The sequence below is a fragment of the Anguilla anguilla genome, chromosome 18 (assembly GCF_013347855.1).
Source record: "Anguilla anguilla isolate fAngAng1 chromosome 18, fAngAng1.pri, whole genome shotgun sequence".
Taxonomy (NCBI): Eukaryota; Metazoa; Chordata; class Actinopteri; order Anguilliformes; family Anguillidae; genus Anguilla; species Anguilla anguilla.
Genome location: NC_049218.1, coordinates 11,313,777 through 11,332,491, shown reverse-complemented (window position 1 = coordinate 11,332,491; position 18,715 = coordinate 11,313,777). Strand labels below are relative to the sequence as shown.

General features: G+C 48.0%; 1 protein-coding gene across 2 annotated transcripts in view; it reads right to left on the bottom strand.

Moving 5' to 3' along the window:
• Positions 1-1,225: 1,225 nt before the first annotated feature.
• The window catches only part of smoc2 (SPARC related modular calcium binding 2), a 27,453-nt gene continuing 9,963 nt past the window's right edge, over positions 1,226-18,715 (bottom strand). The window contains exons 3-13 of one of the 2 annotated variants that reach the window (XM_035400505.1): positions 17,234-17,340; positions 16,924-17,023; positions 14,876-14,920; positions 12,836-12,919; positions 12,189-12,263; positions 9,761-9,947; positions 7,300-7,382; positions 3,003-3,102; positions 2,329-2,576; positions 2,109-2,146; positions 1,226-1,744 (exon numbers count right to left, since the gene is read on the bottom strand). In XM_035400505.1, coding sequence (XP_035256396.1) covers positions 1,721-1,744; positions 2,109-2,146; positions 2,329-2,576; positions 3,003-3,102; positions 7,300-7,382; positions 9,761-9,947; positions 12,189-12,263; positions 12,836-12,919; positions 14,876-14,920; positions 16,924-17,023; positions 17,234-17,340 — 1,091 coding nt within the window. In that variant the 3' untranslated portion in view covers positions 1,226-1,720. The remainder of the gene's footprint in view (positions 1,745-2,108; positions 2,147-2,328; positions 2,577-3,002; positions 3,103-7,299; positions 7,383-9,760; positions 9,948-12,188; positions 12,264-12,835; positions 12,920-14,875; positions 14,921-16,923; positions 17,024-17,233; positions 17,341-18,715) is intronic. The other variant, XM_035400506.1, reaches the window with a different exon arrangement.

Sequence of the window (18,715 nt, the reverse complement as noted above, 5' to 3'; positions counted from 1 at the left end):
TGACTAAGTCCTTACATAAGACTGCACAATACGTCTGTCAATCTTCTTTTTAGATCATCTAGATCAAGCTAGATGGAGTGTGTGACGTTCTTCTATTGTTCATATAAACAAATACACATCACTCAGTGTTTTTCTGGACGTGTCTGTCCTGAGAGAGGTCTGTTTTGATTGCCAGCCTCTACAGACTGGCTAGCGAGGAACTGGATCAGACAAGGAGCCTGTCTGAATTCTTACCCTTCCTGAACAAAGAGATGCTGTTTTATGAAGCACACGTGCTAAGAGCGGAACATGGATACTTTCTCTGCTGTGCGCTTCAGGCACTTTGAAGAGGAATGATAGACCTTTAAAAAAAACAGAGGCCACAAAATGCAGAATCCGCGCTAATACCCCCCTCCCTGCCCCGTCCCATAGCCATGGGTGGTGGAGGCGGGGGTGGGACAGACCCCCGTTTAGGGCAGGTGCTTTGCGCCGCAGGGAGCACACCTGAACCGCCAGATTGACGCTGCCCAGGAGACGGGCGGACACGCCCCCCCCCCCCCCCCCCCAAACCCCGCTCCATCCTGTGCTGAAAGGGGGAGCGTGGCGTTTGGGAGAGGACTGGTCTGAACCTGTCACAGCAAACGCACACACACACACGCACACACACACACAGACACACAGACATGCACGCGCACTCATGTACACACAAACGCGCGTGCGCACACACACAGACATACAGACACATACTCACAGACACATACGGGTGCACACGCGCACAGCCCTACAGATTCACATACACAAACACACTCATACACACACACACACGCATATAGACACACAGACACACACTCACACATAAACACACCCACTAGACACTAGATTGCAATTTATCTGTCTTCAGTACTCCCGGGGAATTAGACACACAATGCTGAATAGAAATTTGTACTTTAAATGCTTTTCAATGACATTTCAAAATATGGCTGGAGGGACTTGGCAAGCTGTCTGATTATGGCTATGATACATAACCCTGCCTATGCATGACTAATACAGAACTCCTGGTGCAGGAACGTCTCATTTAGCAGAGAGAAAATCTTCCTAAAAGGTTCAAATACAGTTGCAGAAAAGAAGAGAATGCAGATGAACACAGTTTCTCTTCCATAGAAAGGGAATTTGTGTAAAGATCTTCGGTTATGGATTATCAGGGCTCCTTACAGTGACTCACAGGCAACACATAAACCATCCAAAATATGTAAAAAAAAGAGTTATTTATTTTCCAATTATGTGAATCAGCTTTAAGAACAAATGTCATATTTTATGCACACTGAGAACTACTATACAAAGCTCTGGCAAGGTTGCTAAAATGAAAACAGACAAGAGGGCTCCTACGTTATCCTTTCACACATTCTCCAATCTATCCAGACATCTGCCGTAAAATATAAAAAACAAGTACTGTAACAAAATTGAACACACAAATACATGAAAACTTGTACAACTCAGAGAAAAAAGTATTCCTTTTAGACAAGAAGGACACATACATTGTATGTGTTAATTATTTTTTTAAAGACATAAAAAAGCTAACTATGTCATTCACAGATCCAGCAGTCTGTTTAAATACCTCATCTCTACAAAGTGAATTTACATCTTAAAGTACAAAGTGCAAATACTATGGTTTCCATCGCTGTTTGGTGAGCGCAGAATCTCTGGGGATACAGGAAGTCTTGTGGCCACCGGCCAGTCCCATTTAACCTTGTTTCTTTGAAGCGTTCTGAAAACCAAGAATTAAACAAAGGAGTTTATTTCCCCAGTACGCTACACTACACAACACTTTACTTGCTTAGTGACACCCTTGCATGAGGAAGATAATATGGCTCATATTTTTACACACAATCTAATTGTGCTGCAAGATTCACAGAAGTTTCAGATCCTTGCTGAGGGGTACAGCTACTGTGTCCCAGCTGGCAAAAGAAGCTTTGGATCACAAGCCCAGCTCCTCCATCATGCCTACACGGGCCACATAAATGGCACAATGTTCATTCTATGCATTGCACCCATTCTTTTCTTTATTTATACATTTATTCATTTAATCAATAAATTAATTAATTTATTTATTACTTTAAAGGTAAACTCACCTGTTTACTGGAAGTTGTGCTTTCACCTGTTTTAGGCCCTAAGAAAATCAGAAAAGTTTTATTTTATTTTTCATGTAGTACTCAAAGTCAAAATGTGAAAACACTGACTGTTTTTATTCATATAGTTAATACCCCCCAACCAAAAGAAACTTACAGTACATAGCAAACATTTTATATGTTACCCAGTCACAATACTGGACGTGTGTGGGCGGAGTCTCACCGTCCTCCTTGGTGACCCCCAGGCAGCCCATCAGCTCCTGCAGGGACAGGGCCTTGTCGTTGCTGATGTCGCAGTACTCCACGAACTTCTTGACGCACTTTTTGGGCTTGGACTTCTTCCTCAGGAGGCGTTTGAACGGCTTGATCTCTTTTTTGCCGATGTCCCCGCTGGAGTTCTTATCCAGCTGGCTGAAGTACCAGTGCACCACCCTCTCCTCCAGCGTGTGGCTGGGGTCAGGCTCCAGCATCCTGTCAGTCAGGCAACCGGTCAGTCAATCAATCAATCAATCAATCAACCAATAAATCAATAAAGCAATCAATCAATCAACCAGCCAACCAGTCAATCAATCAATCAATCAATCAATCAGCTAACCAGTGAATCAACTAATCAAATAACCAACTGATACATATATACTGATAATTACTAGAATTCTCAGAAAATAGCATTTATACAAATCGAAAACCCAATTCAGTGTTAAGAATGAAACCTACCAAATGCTTCGAACTGAGTGAAACAGCACAATAAATGGGTAGCATTTCAGTGGTAAATTTGAGTCCTCGTGAAAGTGGACTTCTTCGATTGTAAATGCATCATTCTGAGTTAATTCTCAATAAAAACGAATGAAAGGAAAACAGAAATGCAGCTCAATGTCCAGCGGTGGGCGTGGCCCTTACCTGGCCGCGGACGCGGGGTCGGTGACAGCGTGCACCATGTCCGTCGACAGCGCGTCCAGGACACTCGTCAGAAACTCAGTCTTCTTGGCCCCAGGACACCCTGACAGCGAGACAGGGCAGGAAGCCGTCAATCAAAAGACATGCAAGCCACGCCCACGTACACAAAACCAACTGTATCTGCACTTTAGTGTCACCTTAACGGTGTTCCACGACTGACGCACGTTACTGTAGGTGGTCCAATAAACCAGGAGCTGGGAGATAAAAGAACAGGTGCTGCACCGTGTTAAAGTGAGTCGAACATAAAGAGCGGGCGGGTAAACCTGAAACGAGACTCAAACTGCGCCTCTGCGTCTTTTACTCCCTCCAATAAAGACCGAGGCCTCCCCCTGTCCTGCCAGTGGAAAAGGACACCTGCCAATCACCCAGGAGGCTCTGCGGAGCAATTTCCCTTTTACAGCTGGGGGCCCAGAGGGCGGAGTCACGGAACAGGGGGTGGGGGCGAGGGCGGGGACGAGAGACCAGGGCTGAGAGACCTTCTCACACCTCACGGGCAGCAGAATGAAATACTGCGGGGGTCATGTGCACGTCACTGGACTCCAGACCAAAGGGAGGTCATGGGTTCAAGTCCCCTTAAGCAGCTGGCTTTCCCTGCATATAGCCTGTAAATGAACAGCACAAATGAATAAGCCAATACGGACAAACGAAATGCGCACAATAGCCCATCAGATGGATGACAGGGGGGTTGTTTGCCAGTGAAATGCTGAGAGGTCGTAGGTTGGAATCCCTATCAATGAATGAGAATGAAAACACGTTGCTGCATGAATGAAATTCTACAAATATAGTGGAAAAAAAAAAACATGGAATGGTTGCAATGGCAGTAATTGCATAATTTTAGGCCATATAGTTTTAAGAGCAAACCCAAAGGGTCAGGTTTTTACACCAGGAGCTGAAGGCTACGCTGTCCCAGCGAGCTGCAGATTCCTCCCAGCCCGACCCGACCCCAGGCCCACAGACCAGAGCTCTCCAGCATTTTTACAGCCCGGCCCCAGGGCCAGGATTCTCCAGCCGTGGAGATAATAGCATGGTTTAGCCGCTCCAGAGCTCAAACAGGTGGTGACCAGCGCTGAGGTAAACACAAGCTCCAGTCTCACCCAGCCTCTCTCAGGTGGGAAAAAAACCCCCAAAAAACCCTCAGCTTTACCAGCCGAGTGAAGGCTGGCCCCACAGTGTTTTTACTGTCACCTCAATCGGTGCCTGCTTCCTGCTCCTCCGGTTTCAAATTCAGCAGGTCCCCCGTTGGCTCAGACCCAATAAAACGTTCGGACCCACCTGTTAATGGCTGAACTCTCACCCCCCAGGGTTTTTTTCTTAGTTGGTCTAGACGCTCATAGAGCTGCACCTCCCTGAGTGAAAGAGAGCTCATTCTCTGCAAATGTCTTAGCATGTCAGCTATGCTCCTGCAGTGAGACCAACTTAGCATGTCAGCTATGCTCCTACTCTGAGACCAACACAGTGTGGCTTTCACCTGCTACGGCTCAGACACGCTCTATCCCAGCAGCGTCTCCAGCGCATCAGCGATACGGACATGGTGCTGCGCGTGACACCAGCCGCTAATGGAGTTACAGCTTTCACCCCTCTCATAATCTATGACCTAATGACAGGGCTTAAGGCATAGATGCCCCATTAAGTACTTCATGGAAAAATCATGGAAAATTTATGGAAAACATATGGAAAAATTGGGAGACCGAGCTGTGTTACGGGTGCTGCTTGAATTGTTTTCACATGTAGTATCAGTGTTGGCGGCCGTTCAGAACAATTGGACATGTAAATAGCACAGCAGTACTTTCACTGTTGGCATCCTTACACAAAGTCATCAAACTATGTTCTTTTGGAATGTGAGTCTAATTCCCATTCAAAGGTCCTTTCTCACTCATATGGTAGAATAGTCTGTATTATAAGAAATGAAGGAGTTCCACTCTGGGCCCAGTCCTCCTCTGTTTGGAGCCAGCTGTGTACCTGTGTGCGCTGAAGCTCTCGGGCTGGGACCAGGGGCCATGTGTGAGGAGATATTATTTTCACACGCACACTCGGGACTGGGCCCCGTCAACACTCCCAGCCTCTGCCCAATGCCACTCTCTCCCTCATCCTCCAAACCCCCTCCTGTAAAACACCGGCCAAACGGCCCCCCCCCACACACCCCCATCCCCACACGCCACAGTCTTTCAGCACAAGATGCCCCCTTCTCCCCCCTCCCCATAAAGCTCTCAACGGCAGGTCCCTGACAGCTCTGATGTGAAAGAGACATTTATCATTAGAGCAGTCTAAATGCTGGCAGACTTTACTGTGGACTGCGATGCAACACGTCATTAAATGAAAACAGCTCTCCGACTCTGACTGAGTGTCCAGGGGATTCAACAGATGATCAGTGACACGGGAGTCACTGTGTGTGCATGTATGAGACACATATGTGTATGTGTATGTGTATGTGTGTGTGTGTGTGTATCAAGGAGCACACCTACATATCTGCATTATGTGTACATGCACTTCCGTGATGCTGTGTATGGATGTGTACCTACGTGTGGGTATGAACCTTTATGTGTGTATCTGCAGGACAGTTACCACCTGCCAGGCCACTGGACTGCAGTACAGTAATACTCAGTGTACTTTCGATCAAAACGGCTGCTGCCGGTGAAGAGCTGAACACCACACCGTCTGTGGAAAGATGAACTCTGGGCATGTCATGGCTGAACGCACTCGATAAATAAGCCACTTTTCTAGTCAAATTTTGAAAAAAAAAAAAAGATCCTGGTTTTTTTGGATTTCCTGTGGTATTCTCCATTCAGACTGCCCGCTCTCACACTTTCTGCCTCTCCCCACTCTGTAAACACAGGCCGAGCTGTTAATGACACCTTTTTCTTATTTATTTTTTTTCTCCCTCCCGGCACAGGCTGTGATGAAATAATATACTACCAAAACCGCTCAACGGGGTCTTTATGCCTCCGGCTCTTAAAATCATTCAGTACGTTTCTCTTCATTTTTGATTTTTTTTCACCGCTGAAACGCAGCATGTGTTTCTGAAGGCAATTTAAATCCAGTATCCCTCCTCCGCCTCTCAGTCCGTCTGCACCCCCCCCTCCCCCCCCAACCCCTAAATCACCAGCTCCGACCTGGACCTGTAGTGAGAGCCCACCTGTGCACGCAGCCCGGGCTGACGAGCCAGCTAGCGCGGGGAACAGTGCTGCCTCTGTTCGTTAGCGCTGCTCGCGTCTGCCCCGTTACTGACGCGCTAACCTGCCGTGGAACGCCACCGCTCGCCAGCACACATCCAGCGCCTCAGATTCCAGCCCTCCGCACACCTGGCCTCTGTTTCTGCGTGACACTTGCGTGCGTGTGCTCGCTCACGCGTCTGCGCTTTCACGCGGTCCTTCCTGGGAAGAGCGCGGCGAGAGGGATGCGGCTGAGCTGTTCGTGGCGGGAAATCATCGCCGATCCGCTTACTCCAATCCCGTTAATTAAACAGCCCTGGGAGGCCTGTCAGTCGTGCCTAACTGTTGTGCTGGTCATCTGTACTAAATCCACCAAAGCACTTCCAGACAAACTATACTGTACTATGCACTGTACACCCCCACATAGAATTTCAGTTATCCTTGCCCCCCAACCATCCATTCTGAGCTGTCCCCCTTTCATTCCTGCACCGGACCCCCATTCCATGCTATCTGCCCCTGCTACTCCCCCAGCTCCGTGCTATCAGCCCCCGACTCCCCCTTCTGCATGAGATATTAGTGTATTTCTTTGGGCATGGGTTTCCTCACAGCTAACAGATAGTACATCCTGTTCCTCTCACTAATGATGTAAACAGAAGGACAGACGTTAAACTTTGTTATCAGCCGGGGGCTCGTCCCTGTTTTTGGGGCAGGCTGTGTCCCTTCTGTAAGGGCGGGGGGGGGCGGCGGTGCTCACGGTTCACAAAATCAGCTGATCGCCATGCCACTCCCCTGATGAGCAGGGACGCGGTGGGTCGGGGAGGGGGGGGGGGGTTCCAGTTATACCTCTTTACCTTTCTCCAAGTTGACAGTCATTGCTGCCAGTGGAATAAATGAAATACTTTACTTTCAGTATCCGTGACTTCACAGGCTTTTACATTTCTATACCATACAACTCTATCTCTCCCTCACTATTATAAATGCACATATTGGTCCTCTATCAAATTCTCACAAACATGCACTCTGGAACATTCACATATGCAAAGACATACTTACATAGACACACACACTTTACACAGTTGACTGACACCCACCTTGAAGATGTCGGCTTCTGTAATGGTCCTTTGGCTTGGTGGGATGAGCTCTTGCATTGCCATCGCATTTAGGCTGCTCGTACCTGCAGCAACACAACACACACATAAAAAGACCACGAGCAAAGACCTTCAGTACTGTCTTTGTGACTTTAGCGACAAATACAATGCTGTGAAGCGATTAAATAAACAAACATTGTCAAAGTTTCAGTCCAAGGTTTATGTCCGTATGTCATTTAAAAATCAAACCCAGTAGCATCTTGTTTAGGGGTACAATGACCCCATTCTATTGTAGTAAAAACGTGGATGATGAATATTAAATCTCTGGCTGTCTCATACAGCTCAAACCTCCTGCAACTCCTGGAGTTTCCGAATCAACCTCCAGGGAACAGTAGGAATTTTCCCCTCTAGTATACCGCTTTAATTATCTAATACCCTTTATAAGAGCATATTTTCTGTGTAAGAAACACAAGGGCCAGGCCAAAAATCGTGCAGATGATTGATTTATTCCAAAGCCCTACTCAATAATGCCATCAACAGCCAGCTGGTCGCACTGAGAGTCTGTATTGCGCACAGCCAGGGGCGCAGAGCTCTGATTGGAGACTCTGGCCTGGAGCTTTTTTGTTCCGGTGCTCTCTGACACTGGTACTCAAACTGCTGGCTGTCTGTCCTGAGAAAGCACCTGACCCCGAGAGAAATGCTGGGACCCTGGCTCTCCGGTCTGGAGACAGGGAGGGAGGGAGGGAGGGAGAAGAATAGTTCCCAGGGAAGAGTGTGGAACACTGGGACGCTTTCATAGTCTGCCTGGAGGAGCCAATGTCCCGGTGGCTGCCGCTCGACCTCTCCGAACGGGCCAGGAACGCGGCAGAAAGGCGAAAATCCGCGTCTGTGCGCGCACTAATGTGCTGTCTGGCGGGCTGCCTGGGGGCTCATTAACCCGATACCCGACTCTGCACCCCCACGCACACACCCCACCCTCGCTCATTAAAACTGTAACAGCATGCACAGCTCCTTTTGCCAGTTTCACAGATTCCTGGCTGCCACACAAGCACGCTTGCACACACACACACACACACGCACACACACACTTTATATAAACCTTAGGTCTGAAAAGGAACTTGTGGACTAGGTAAGCTATACCCTTTTAAGTAAGGTTAGCTCTGTATCCGTTGATTAAATCTGTTGTGCGACTAAATCAGGTGAACAGCATACCTGGAGATCAGGTGTTCTGTGTACCTGTAGTTCAGGTGAGCACTGTACCTATAGATCAGTTGAGCTAGTATGTACCTGTAGAACAGGTGAGCTATGTACCTGTAGGTCATGTATGCCTGGTACCTGTAAATCAAGTAAGCATCATACCTGTAAATCAGGTGAGCTATGTACCTGTGTATCAGGTGTACTGTGTACCTGTAGACCAGGTGAGCTATGTATCTACAAATCAGGTGTACTGTGTACAAGTAAATGAGTTGAGCTGTGTACCTGTAGATCAGGTGAACTATGTATCTACAAATCAGGTGTACTGTGTACCTGTAAATGAGCTGAGCTGTGTACCTGTAGATGAGGTGAGCTATGTACCTGTATATCAGGTGAGCTATGTACCTGTAGATCAGGTGAACTATGTACCTATAAATCAGGTATGCTGTCCACCTATAGATCAGGTAAGCTATGTACCTATAGACCAGATGTGTGTAATGTGTATAAAGCACGGTTGTGACTTGCATGTCGACAAAAGCAGGTACTCTTTCCTAAAAATGACACAACACCCTCTCCCCTACCCCAGCTGGGATTAGACCTGCTTTTGAGCATGGGGTCGAGCCAGCAGTGCAGACATAACGTTATGTCAGCGAACAAACTCTTTGCCCCTTGCACAGGGGTTCCCCTCCTTTGGACCCCAATTGCAGTGTAGCCAGTCTCTCGTTTACTTTGGGGCGCCAAAGTGCAAGGTATTATTCATGGCACTGAAAGCATAATCAGCTGGGTTTGAAACTCAGCGGTAACAGCGAATTTAACAGAAGCCAAGCGTTAATGACGCGTTTTTTTTTAAAAACGGCTGCATATGGAACTGCAGCCGCGTGGACTGGACTGTCCTCGTTCACAGTGCATAAAAGATGGCTGTTGACGTTCCAAAGAACCTTGGAGAAATTACTGAGCTGAGTCGGCGAGAGGCAGAAATGTTTCTGGGACCTTGGAAATAGTCCTAGCAGCTCCGAGCAGTCACTTTCAGTTAAAGAAAGCAAACTCTCTTCTGGCACGTGTCCTCCATGCTATTATGTACTCCGCTAGCAGAGTTAGCAGAGCCAGGGTGGTTAGCAGTGCAGAGAACCCTTCTGGCAATTCTGGGGGTCGAATTTCTGGAAGTGCTGGATACAGGGGTGAGGTACCAAGCAGTGGGATGCCCTGTTCCTTTGGTTGAGTGGGGGGGGGTCTTTTTTCAGAGTTTTTGTGGGACCATTGCCTCACTCACCGGGTGGAGGTGCCTGGAATGGGACGTCCCGTGTCCACCAGCACGCACCAGCAGTAGCCGGTGGAAGGGTGGCACTGGACGGGCTTGTAGAGGCCGCCCTGGGCGCAGTCGGGCACGAACACCGCCTCGTTCTTGTGCTGGCGGGCCTCTTCCTGAGCGGACTGCTTCTCCTGGTCACAGGACGAGGCTGGGGGGCGGGCAGAACGGAGGGGGTGGTGGTAATAGAAGAACAGATCAGTTTTTAAAATCAATCACATTACATTACTTCACATAAACACTACGTTGAGCAGATGTCCTTATCCAGTGACGCACACACACAGCATATCTCCATTTAGGGTATACCCTGAAGCCACTGAAGTTAAGTACCAGCTTAAGTGTTCTGTATTCTGCCTGGGACTTGAACATGCAACCTTCAAGTTAAAAGAACAGTTCCCTGCCCATCATACTACACTGCCACCCAAAAATAGCTGTCAGCATTGGCAGGTGGTGTGTATGGTACAGAAGAGTAGCAGAGGTCCAGGCTCTTACAAACACTGGCACTCATCCCTATCCAAAGTGGAGGAGATTTATTTATGTAGAAGAGACTTGAGACTCCCTCGCTCTCTCGCTCTCCATCTGATTCACAGTGACCTCATAAAACAGCACTGATTTTTTTATTCGGTCAGGCCAAGGGGCTGGTGGCCGGTGCCTCATCTAAGAGCCGTCTCAACACCACTTCAAACAGCTACCAAAGAAGAAGAGAAGGAGGAGGACTGCTCAGAGACTGCTCTGGCAGACTCCTTTATCAGTCCCCCTGGGAATGTTTACGGACATTAAGGAGCTAATGTCTGCCCCCGGCCCAGTGTGCTGAACTTAAATAAATATTTAGACACTGGACCTGGTCTGCTTGTTTGCAAGGAGACCAGCGGCCAGCCTGACCGCCACTGCTGCTGGCCCGAACGTGAACGTGTGGCTCTGACCACGACGAGACCCCCATCAGTGCGTTGACCTCTCTGTGACCTCTCAATGCCTCACCAGAGACAGGGGTGACGGCTGCTGCAGAAAGCCAATAACTCCCATAGGGAACTGAACCATTCTCTACTTCAGCATCACTGCAGAGTGCTCCGTTTAGAACCATTTTGCACATCCAGAATTTGACATTGAACACATACAGATAGGCACAAACACTATATCGATGAGCCCCCCCCAAAGCTCCACATTTTATACAGAATAATGCCAGAGATACAAAGCCCTCAGAGTTAAGGTCCAGGTGTCCCCCAGGGTTCAGTTCTTGGCCCTCTCCTCTTCCCTTGCTGGACTAAATCGCTTGGTTCTGTCACCTCCTCCCATAGTCAATCTTATCGCTGCTATTCTGATGGCAAAGCATCATCAAAAAGCCCGACCGCAGCTCCCTGGGCCTGGAACCCACAACAGTTAGAGTGGTGGTGGCACAGCAGAAGTGGAAAACGACACGCTAGCCCGCTGTGCCGTGGGGATCGGGGGCTTTCGTCACCTTCTTCCCTTTCCCTCCCAGGGCTGAGAGCCGGCAGAGATTAAGGGGACCCTTCTGTCTTTGCTTATTTTCATTACCAAGCACTGCCTGCATTAAAAGCGCAAAATCCCTCCCCCTTCCTCACCCCTTCCTCCCTCTTGGAGACCAAGATCTCTCTGTGAGGCACATTTTTAATATTAAAAAAAGCATCCGCATATCCAAAGAGCATGTGGTTAATCAAAACCATCGGCTTTTGTGTTTGCCCTGTTTTTATTGGTCATAAATCAAGGTGACTTCACAATGGGTATATTCTCTCTCGCACACACACACACACACACATATATGCAAATGAACACATGCAGCACAAACACCCTGCATACAGTAGACAGATGTACACACACACCCACACACATGCACACACACACACGCACACACACACAGCACAATACAAATATTTATGCACACACAAGCAGAATAAAGGCAGCGGATTCAAGCATGCATCTCTGAAATGAAAGTGAGTGAGAAACCCCTTCGTCTTGCAGAACGGGACCAGAGTGTGACAGAGGAAGAAGAAGCCACATGTTGTTTGATGATGGCGATGACGCGTGTGTGCTGATAATTAAAGGAGAACGGGGGAAACCATGAGAAAGTGACACGTCTTTAAAAGCGTGCCGGCAGAGAGCAGTAAATAACCATGACTGAGTTACAGCAGGGTCTTTTCAGAACCCATCTCTCAAATCTGCATCACAGCGGGCTGAGAGTCCATGAGCTACTTAACGAGAGAATAACATTTTCTTAATTAAACCTAGCTCTTATTAAAATGTAGCCTGACATCAATAATGTGCATTTAATGTGTGCACGTATGTGGCGGCGTGCTGTGTACCGCGTGTGTGTGTGCGTGTGTGTGATAACGCATTTGTGGGAGGGTGCAGGTTCTCGTCGTAGCAGTAAGCTCACCTTGCGTTCTGGTTCGGTTGTTCTGTCTGCTCCGAACCTGTTCAGTCCAGAGGGTGGGGTACTGGGAGATGATGTCTAAAGAAGAAAAATACAAAGCCTCAGATTCAGATTTTTTAAAGGAACAAAAGTATTTTCTTGAGCTACACTAATTACTGCTCCGAATCCATTAACATCGCCACAACTCCCTCTAACAGTGATACACTGCAGACGTCTATGGATGAATGAAATAAAGATATAGTAAAGATGTACACAGTACTAGTTCAGTCTAGAATAAGAAATGCAACACGCAGCTGCTTGCCAACAGAAAAGTAAGAGCTTTGTCTACATCCGCTGTCAATAGAATGCTAACTACATGGTAATTACACAGATAAAGGATATTTTGAGCTATGCGTCTGAGTTTACTGCTGCCAAGAGGATTGTGGGAAACTTGGCTTCTTATGACACATTCTGGCACCAAAAGCAACAGAGATGGACAGACTGGGTGCAGCTGTGGGTTCTGGGATTGAATTAGAGACCACTATCTCATTACTGAAGCATCGGCATTACAGCGGAGTAAAATCTCCCTCCCCAACTGCGCAGAAAAAAATATAACAAACACAAAAAAGCTAATGATACCATACTGGCAATGATGATGACTGTGGTCTTACCTTCTTCATCTGCTGAGGGCGGAGGCTCCACAATTAATCCTGTAGTTTCATCTGTATTCAGAATGGAAAAGATTTGCAAGGAGACTACAATTATGAGAGTAAGCTAGCCTTGTCAACATTTTTAGTCTTTGATTTGCACATTGCCCGGCCAAAGGTAATGGGGGATAGGAACTGAGAAAGGGTGAAAGAGTGAGAGAGGATGGATGATCAGAGTGACTGACAGAGTGAGAGAGAGAGTGACAAAGGGAGCGAGTGGAAAAGAAAGAGAGAGAGAGAAAGAGAGAGAGTTTGTGTGTACGTGAGAAAGACTGGCTATGAAAAATGTGTATAAACACATGCATGTTTATGTGTTTGTGTTTGTGTTTGTGTTTGTGCAAGTGTGTGTCTGTGTGTGTGTGTGTGTGCGTGTGTGTGTATGTGTGTGCAAACCCACATGTTTTTGTTGGAAAATAGTGGTTGCAGTCTGAAAACCAAAACAACAAGTGAGCTACTCCATCATACTCCAATACCTCCCGTGTATCTTTGACCCATACTGAGAAAATGGTTTAGGATTTTACCCTAACATCAAACAGAAACAAAAAGCACCATGTTTTAACAGGAGAGAGATATTCAGCGGTGCCTGGGACACGGACCCAGAAGAGCACCCGACGGGAGAGAGCTGCATGGAGGAGAAGACAGAGGTTAGGCTCCTCAGCAGTGTCTTCCACTCAGTCTGCAGGGCAGGGAAAAGAATAGCTTTATTTCAATGGAACGGAAAAGAATGCAGAGCTGCAGGAACACAGTAAAGCCAGGCGCACATGTTTAACGTGGAATGATTAAACCAGGGAGGCTTCGGGGCTGATGCTGTTTGTTTTTTTGGGGGCAAGATTGGGAAAGACGTTGAGGTAGTTAAAGTAAACCCCCAGCCCGCAGTTGGTTAACCTCACGGAGGTCGCGACCCACTCCTTCAGCAGAGAGGAGAACAGCTCCAGCCCCGGGGGGACCTGGTGGTTTTTGGTTTTCATACCAGCTCTCAGCTGGATTGCATAAATTAAACAGGACGTTGAGTAACGTTGGGAGCTCAAAATATCCATTTAGCCCATTCCTCACTCCTAAGGCCAGCATAACATCACAACTTCAGACCTGCAACACTCATCCAAAAATCTAATCAGTTGCAAAAGACCAGTTCTAGGTTTTCTGTTAGGGCATTTATGTGGGAAACAAGAACCAAACAGAACATAAAAAAAAGAAAGATTTACACGCATCCTCCCATACAGTAGGAAATTTAACTCAAGCAGTTTGAATCAGATGAAGCGTTTTGCCCCTGAACTCAAAGTCAGATCCCCGCTGCAATATAAAACTCCAGACCTCGGCTCACAAGCTCAACAGGAAGAAAGAAGAAAAGGCTGAAAAAATGCTGAATCCAAGGAAATGTGCCTCTTGGTCGTGACTGAATGAATTTAAGCACAGCGGAGAAAAAGTATGTTAATTGAGCTGAGCACTTCTCTCTCTCTCTCTCTCTCTCTCTGCAGTATAGTCTGCATGCCTCAGTATCTTTGCTGCAGAAGAAAAAGGCTGTTATTAGAATGCCTGACCACAAGCCCCTCCCCTTCCTAAGGTATGACAGCTCCACGTGTGAGTGAAGCACTGCTGTACAAACACACCATCATCGCATCCTTTTCCAGGCCCTGTTACCACCCCAAGCTCACACTCCCCTCTTCAATGGACACGGTATTACAGAAGCAAGCTACGACAAGTGACAAGAACACACACTCACGCATGCATACACGCACGCACACACGCACGCACACACATGCACACACGCATGCACACGTGCACGCACACACACACACATGCACACACGCATGCACACGTGCACGCACACACACACACACATGCACACACGCATGCACACGTGCACGCACGCACACACACACACGCACGCACACACACACACACATGCACACACGCATGCACACGTGCACACAGACAGACCCAGGACCTGTCATTAGCACGTAGGGGGAACAAACCCAAACGAAGGGTTTCCCGTGAGGTATTTACCTGATTTTCCTGGCTCTTTGGGGTTGACCTTCTCCTGTTTTGACCCTTAAAAAACAAGGGGGAGCAAGGGGGTTGGTGGGAAGACAAGCAATCTTAGGTTTAATTTCGCAAAGTAAGCATCAGCCACCTCACCGCCATGAGGAAACGTTATTGTTACAGGACACTCTCCCGTTGGCAGGCTGCTGAACATTCTCGGCCCTTCAGCATTTAATCTTTCCTGGCCCCTGCCTGACAGAAATCCCCAGAGGAACGGGGAGTTCATACGCTGGGAGTTTAGAAGCTGCTGATAGCCAGCAGGAAGCAATGCCAAAGACAACCACTTTAAACAGTGCGTGTAAAACCTCCACACACATCATGTGACGTACAAATCATTTTCAAAAATTAGATCAAATATTTACTCGTTGGTGTAAGGTAAGCCTTGTTCAGGGTAACATTCCCAGTACCCATTTATATTCATCTGGTAAGCCCAGTTCCTTCATCAATTATCTATTTATTTTTATCTCTAAATATGATTTTGTTTTTAAAATGTAGTTTTGTCCCCTCTTTTTTTAACATACTGTGTCTCTTTATTTTTGTTTTATAAATCCCTTCAAAGCATTTTGTGCACATGCCAAAAAAGAAAAATAATAATAAAATTTTTAATAGTGCACCTGTGGCCTGTTACAGAACAAGCATCACTACACAGTGCATGGAAGGTAATTTGAGGGAAGTTTGACTGAAACACATGCAGCTGCCACAGTCCACTGACTCCATTAATTGTGAGTTTGACAGTTAAGTTTGCCCACCTACAGCAGCCTCCCTATAACTGAATACCCACCGCTATACTGGCTGAAAGAAGAGCAGGCATGTGGAATTGGTTATCCAGTTGTGTAGCAGTTGCGTGCAATTACACAGCTGGATTTTTACTGGGGAGGTTCACATTAAGCTCTTGGCCATGGGTATAACCGTGGAGGGACTTGCCAGGGATTCAAACCCACAACCATCTGGTGCTAGAGAAGTGGCCCGCAGATAATTTAGCACACTGTAAATCATGTGTCAGCACAGCTATTGCACATTGTTGAAAGTCACCTGTTTGAAATGTGGTAGCCCACCCCTCCCCAGCTTTCCAAATTGTTTACTGAGCAGCTGAAATAGTTGCCATCGAAGCAAAAAAGGATTTTATGAATCATAATCAACAGGCATCAGCTCTACCCTCCGTCTCTCTCTGAGAGTTTTAGGCAACATTCTGTTCTCGGAATGGTCTGCCCTGTTCTCAGAAATTGATCTTACAGTATACTGGGACAGCTTCTCAACAACAGACGGTAATGCGTGCAAACAGAACACACACAATGAGCAGGTCACCACAGTTCTTAAGTGGATCCAGAGTCCTAGCCAAAAATCCCTGCTAGAGCTCTGCATTGGCCATGCAGCCAGGAGTGCCCAAAGCACAGATCAGTGGAATCTCCAGGGAGGAAGACTCCTAATCAGCCCAAATACATTCACCATTTACACTGTGCTCTGATTGCTGTGCGTCGAGACACACACACCGACACATGCACGTACTCACACAAGTACACACACATCTGCTCCACAGCTAAAATACACCCAGAACAGCTAAGTTTCATGGTGAATCTCTACCATGATGCATAAATCTCAAAAGACACGAAGAAGTCCCAGGCTGACTGAAAGGATATACTCTGTGACTCATTAAGTGATATACAGTAATGGCAGCTAAAAATGCTCAGTTCCAAGAACACTCCAGAAAAGTGAGGGAAAATGTTCCCCACATTTCCCCCACTGTTCCTGGAACTTTAAGTCACAAGGTAAATTTCAGGTGTGAAAATTACTCTGTTGTTATTCAAGTTAAATTACTTTCATTCATTCATGTTAATGAATACATTTGTGTTAAAGAATAGCAATGATTAACACATTTTGAATTCTAATATTAGCATAAGAACACTGGTAAAATGTTATTGCCATCGTCTGTGATGTTTTTGTCAGGAGTAAATGATGCCCAGGGCACTGGGCAGGGCAGCCGTTGCCCTGCCAGCCCAGAGTGGCCCGCTCACCTTGGCACCGCGGCTTCTTGTTGGCCACGGCGGAGCCGCTGATGGGCCGCCCGTTGGGCGTGACGCACCAGCAGTAGCCTGTGTAACTGTGGCACTGCACCTGCAAGGGGCACATGGGACAGGGGTCAGACAGCCCACTCCAAGGCCCGGGGAAGAGGAACGCTCAACGAACGGCCATGTTGGCTTTGAGCTCCTTCTCCGAGATGGTTTGAGGTGGTCACCAACTGTCCCTTAGGTCTACCTCTCTCTCTCTCTCACACACACTCTCAGACACACATTCAGTCTCTCTTTCTCACACTCTCTCTCTCACCTCGCTGTAGGTGCCGTCAGGATTGCAGACAGGAACGAAGACTTGTGGGAAGAGCTTCTTAGCCTGCTGCTCTGTGTACTTCTTCTCAGCCACGCACCTGGACGTGTCTGCGAACACAAGCACAGCCCTCACAGGAGTCAGATTCACTGTAGGAACAATGCTGTCTAGTGTGCTAGGTAAACAACAGTCTGTCACATGTAAGGTAATAGAGAGAGAGAGCGAGGGGGAGAGAGAGAGGGGGATGACAGAGAGATGGAGGGAGAGAGTCAGAGAGAGAGAGAGAACGGGAGCTGGAGAGAAAGAAGAGAGATTGCATTTGTGAGAAAGAGCAGGACAATGTGTGACAGAAAGCGAGACATTGGGAAAGGGAGAGAGAGGGAATTAGAGTGACAGAGAGAAAGGCAGATGAAGAGAGATGGAGAGAGGGAGGGAGAGGGCTATTATTCAGGTTGATTTCAGAAGTTCTGGATACCAGAGTTGGGTGGTTAGGTGGAAACCCAGCATCCCAGTCTTATGAAAGCTTCCGCCAGCTAAGCAGTGGCAGTCCTGCCCAGCACACACTGCTAAAGGTATTAGGGCAGCTCAGCCTGGCAGAGGGATCCAGGGAGCTGTGGGAAAGGGCTGGAGCTGGAAAATAAGGGCCCAGGAGAGGAGAAACGCTCCGTCTGCTCCATCTCGCACTCAGCCCCTGCCTCCTCCTCTCTCTCTCCCTCCCCGTCTTTCCACTTTCTCTCTTTCTCGTTCTCTCTTCCACTGTTTACTTCTGTTTTCTCCACTTCCCTCCTTTCCCAAAATTCTCTCTCTGTGGTGTGGATCCCAAGTGTCTGCTTGTCTGTCTGTTTTTCTTCCTCTCTGCCACTCTATCCTCATCTTTTACATTTGCTTTACTCTCCCTGTGGCTTTTCCAGAGTGGCCCTCTGCCAGGGGTGCCCACGCCGCCCAGACGAGGGCAGGGACGGGGAAGACGTCAGAGGTGTCTTCCTCTCATCGCGAGGGTGCCCGGCGGGAGCTGCCGAAGGGAGAAGACGCCACCCGCCCGGCCGCAAGGAGCTCCTGAGCGACGAGCTGGATCTCAGTCACATGACCCGCGACAGCGCTGGCTAATTTCAGACCGGGCGGAGGGAGACAGGGCGGTGGCAGCGGGCGGGGGTTCGGTGGCGGGGGACTGGACGGAACCGGGGGTAATGACAGGAGAACCGGGGTGGAGGATGGGGGGGGGGGGGGGGGCTATAGTTAGCTTGGGTGGAAAATCCCAAACTCTCGTCCTCTTTCCGGACCGCCCGGTCGGAAAAACTGACAGGACAGTTGAATCATCTGCTGCCTCTGATAGAAAACAAATGTGGTGCCAGCCTGTGCCATGCAGCTCTCAGCGCTGCAACCCTAACCTCCGCGCGGCCCTGGCAGCTCTCCCCCAAGGCCCGGGCCGCTCTGCTTTATTTCTGCTCAGCGCAAAACCGCCAAAAAATCTGCTCTTTCGCTCCT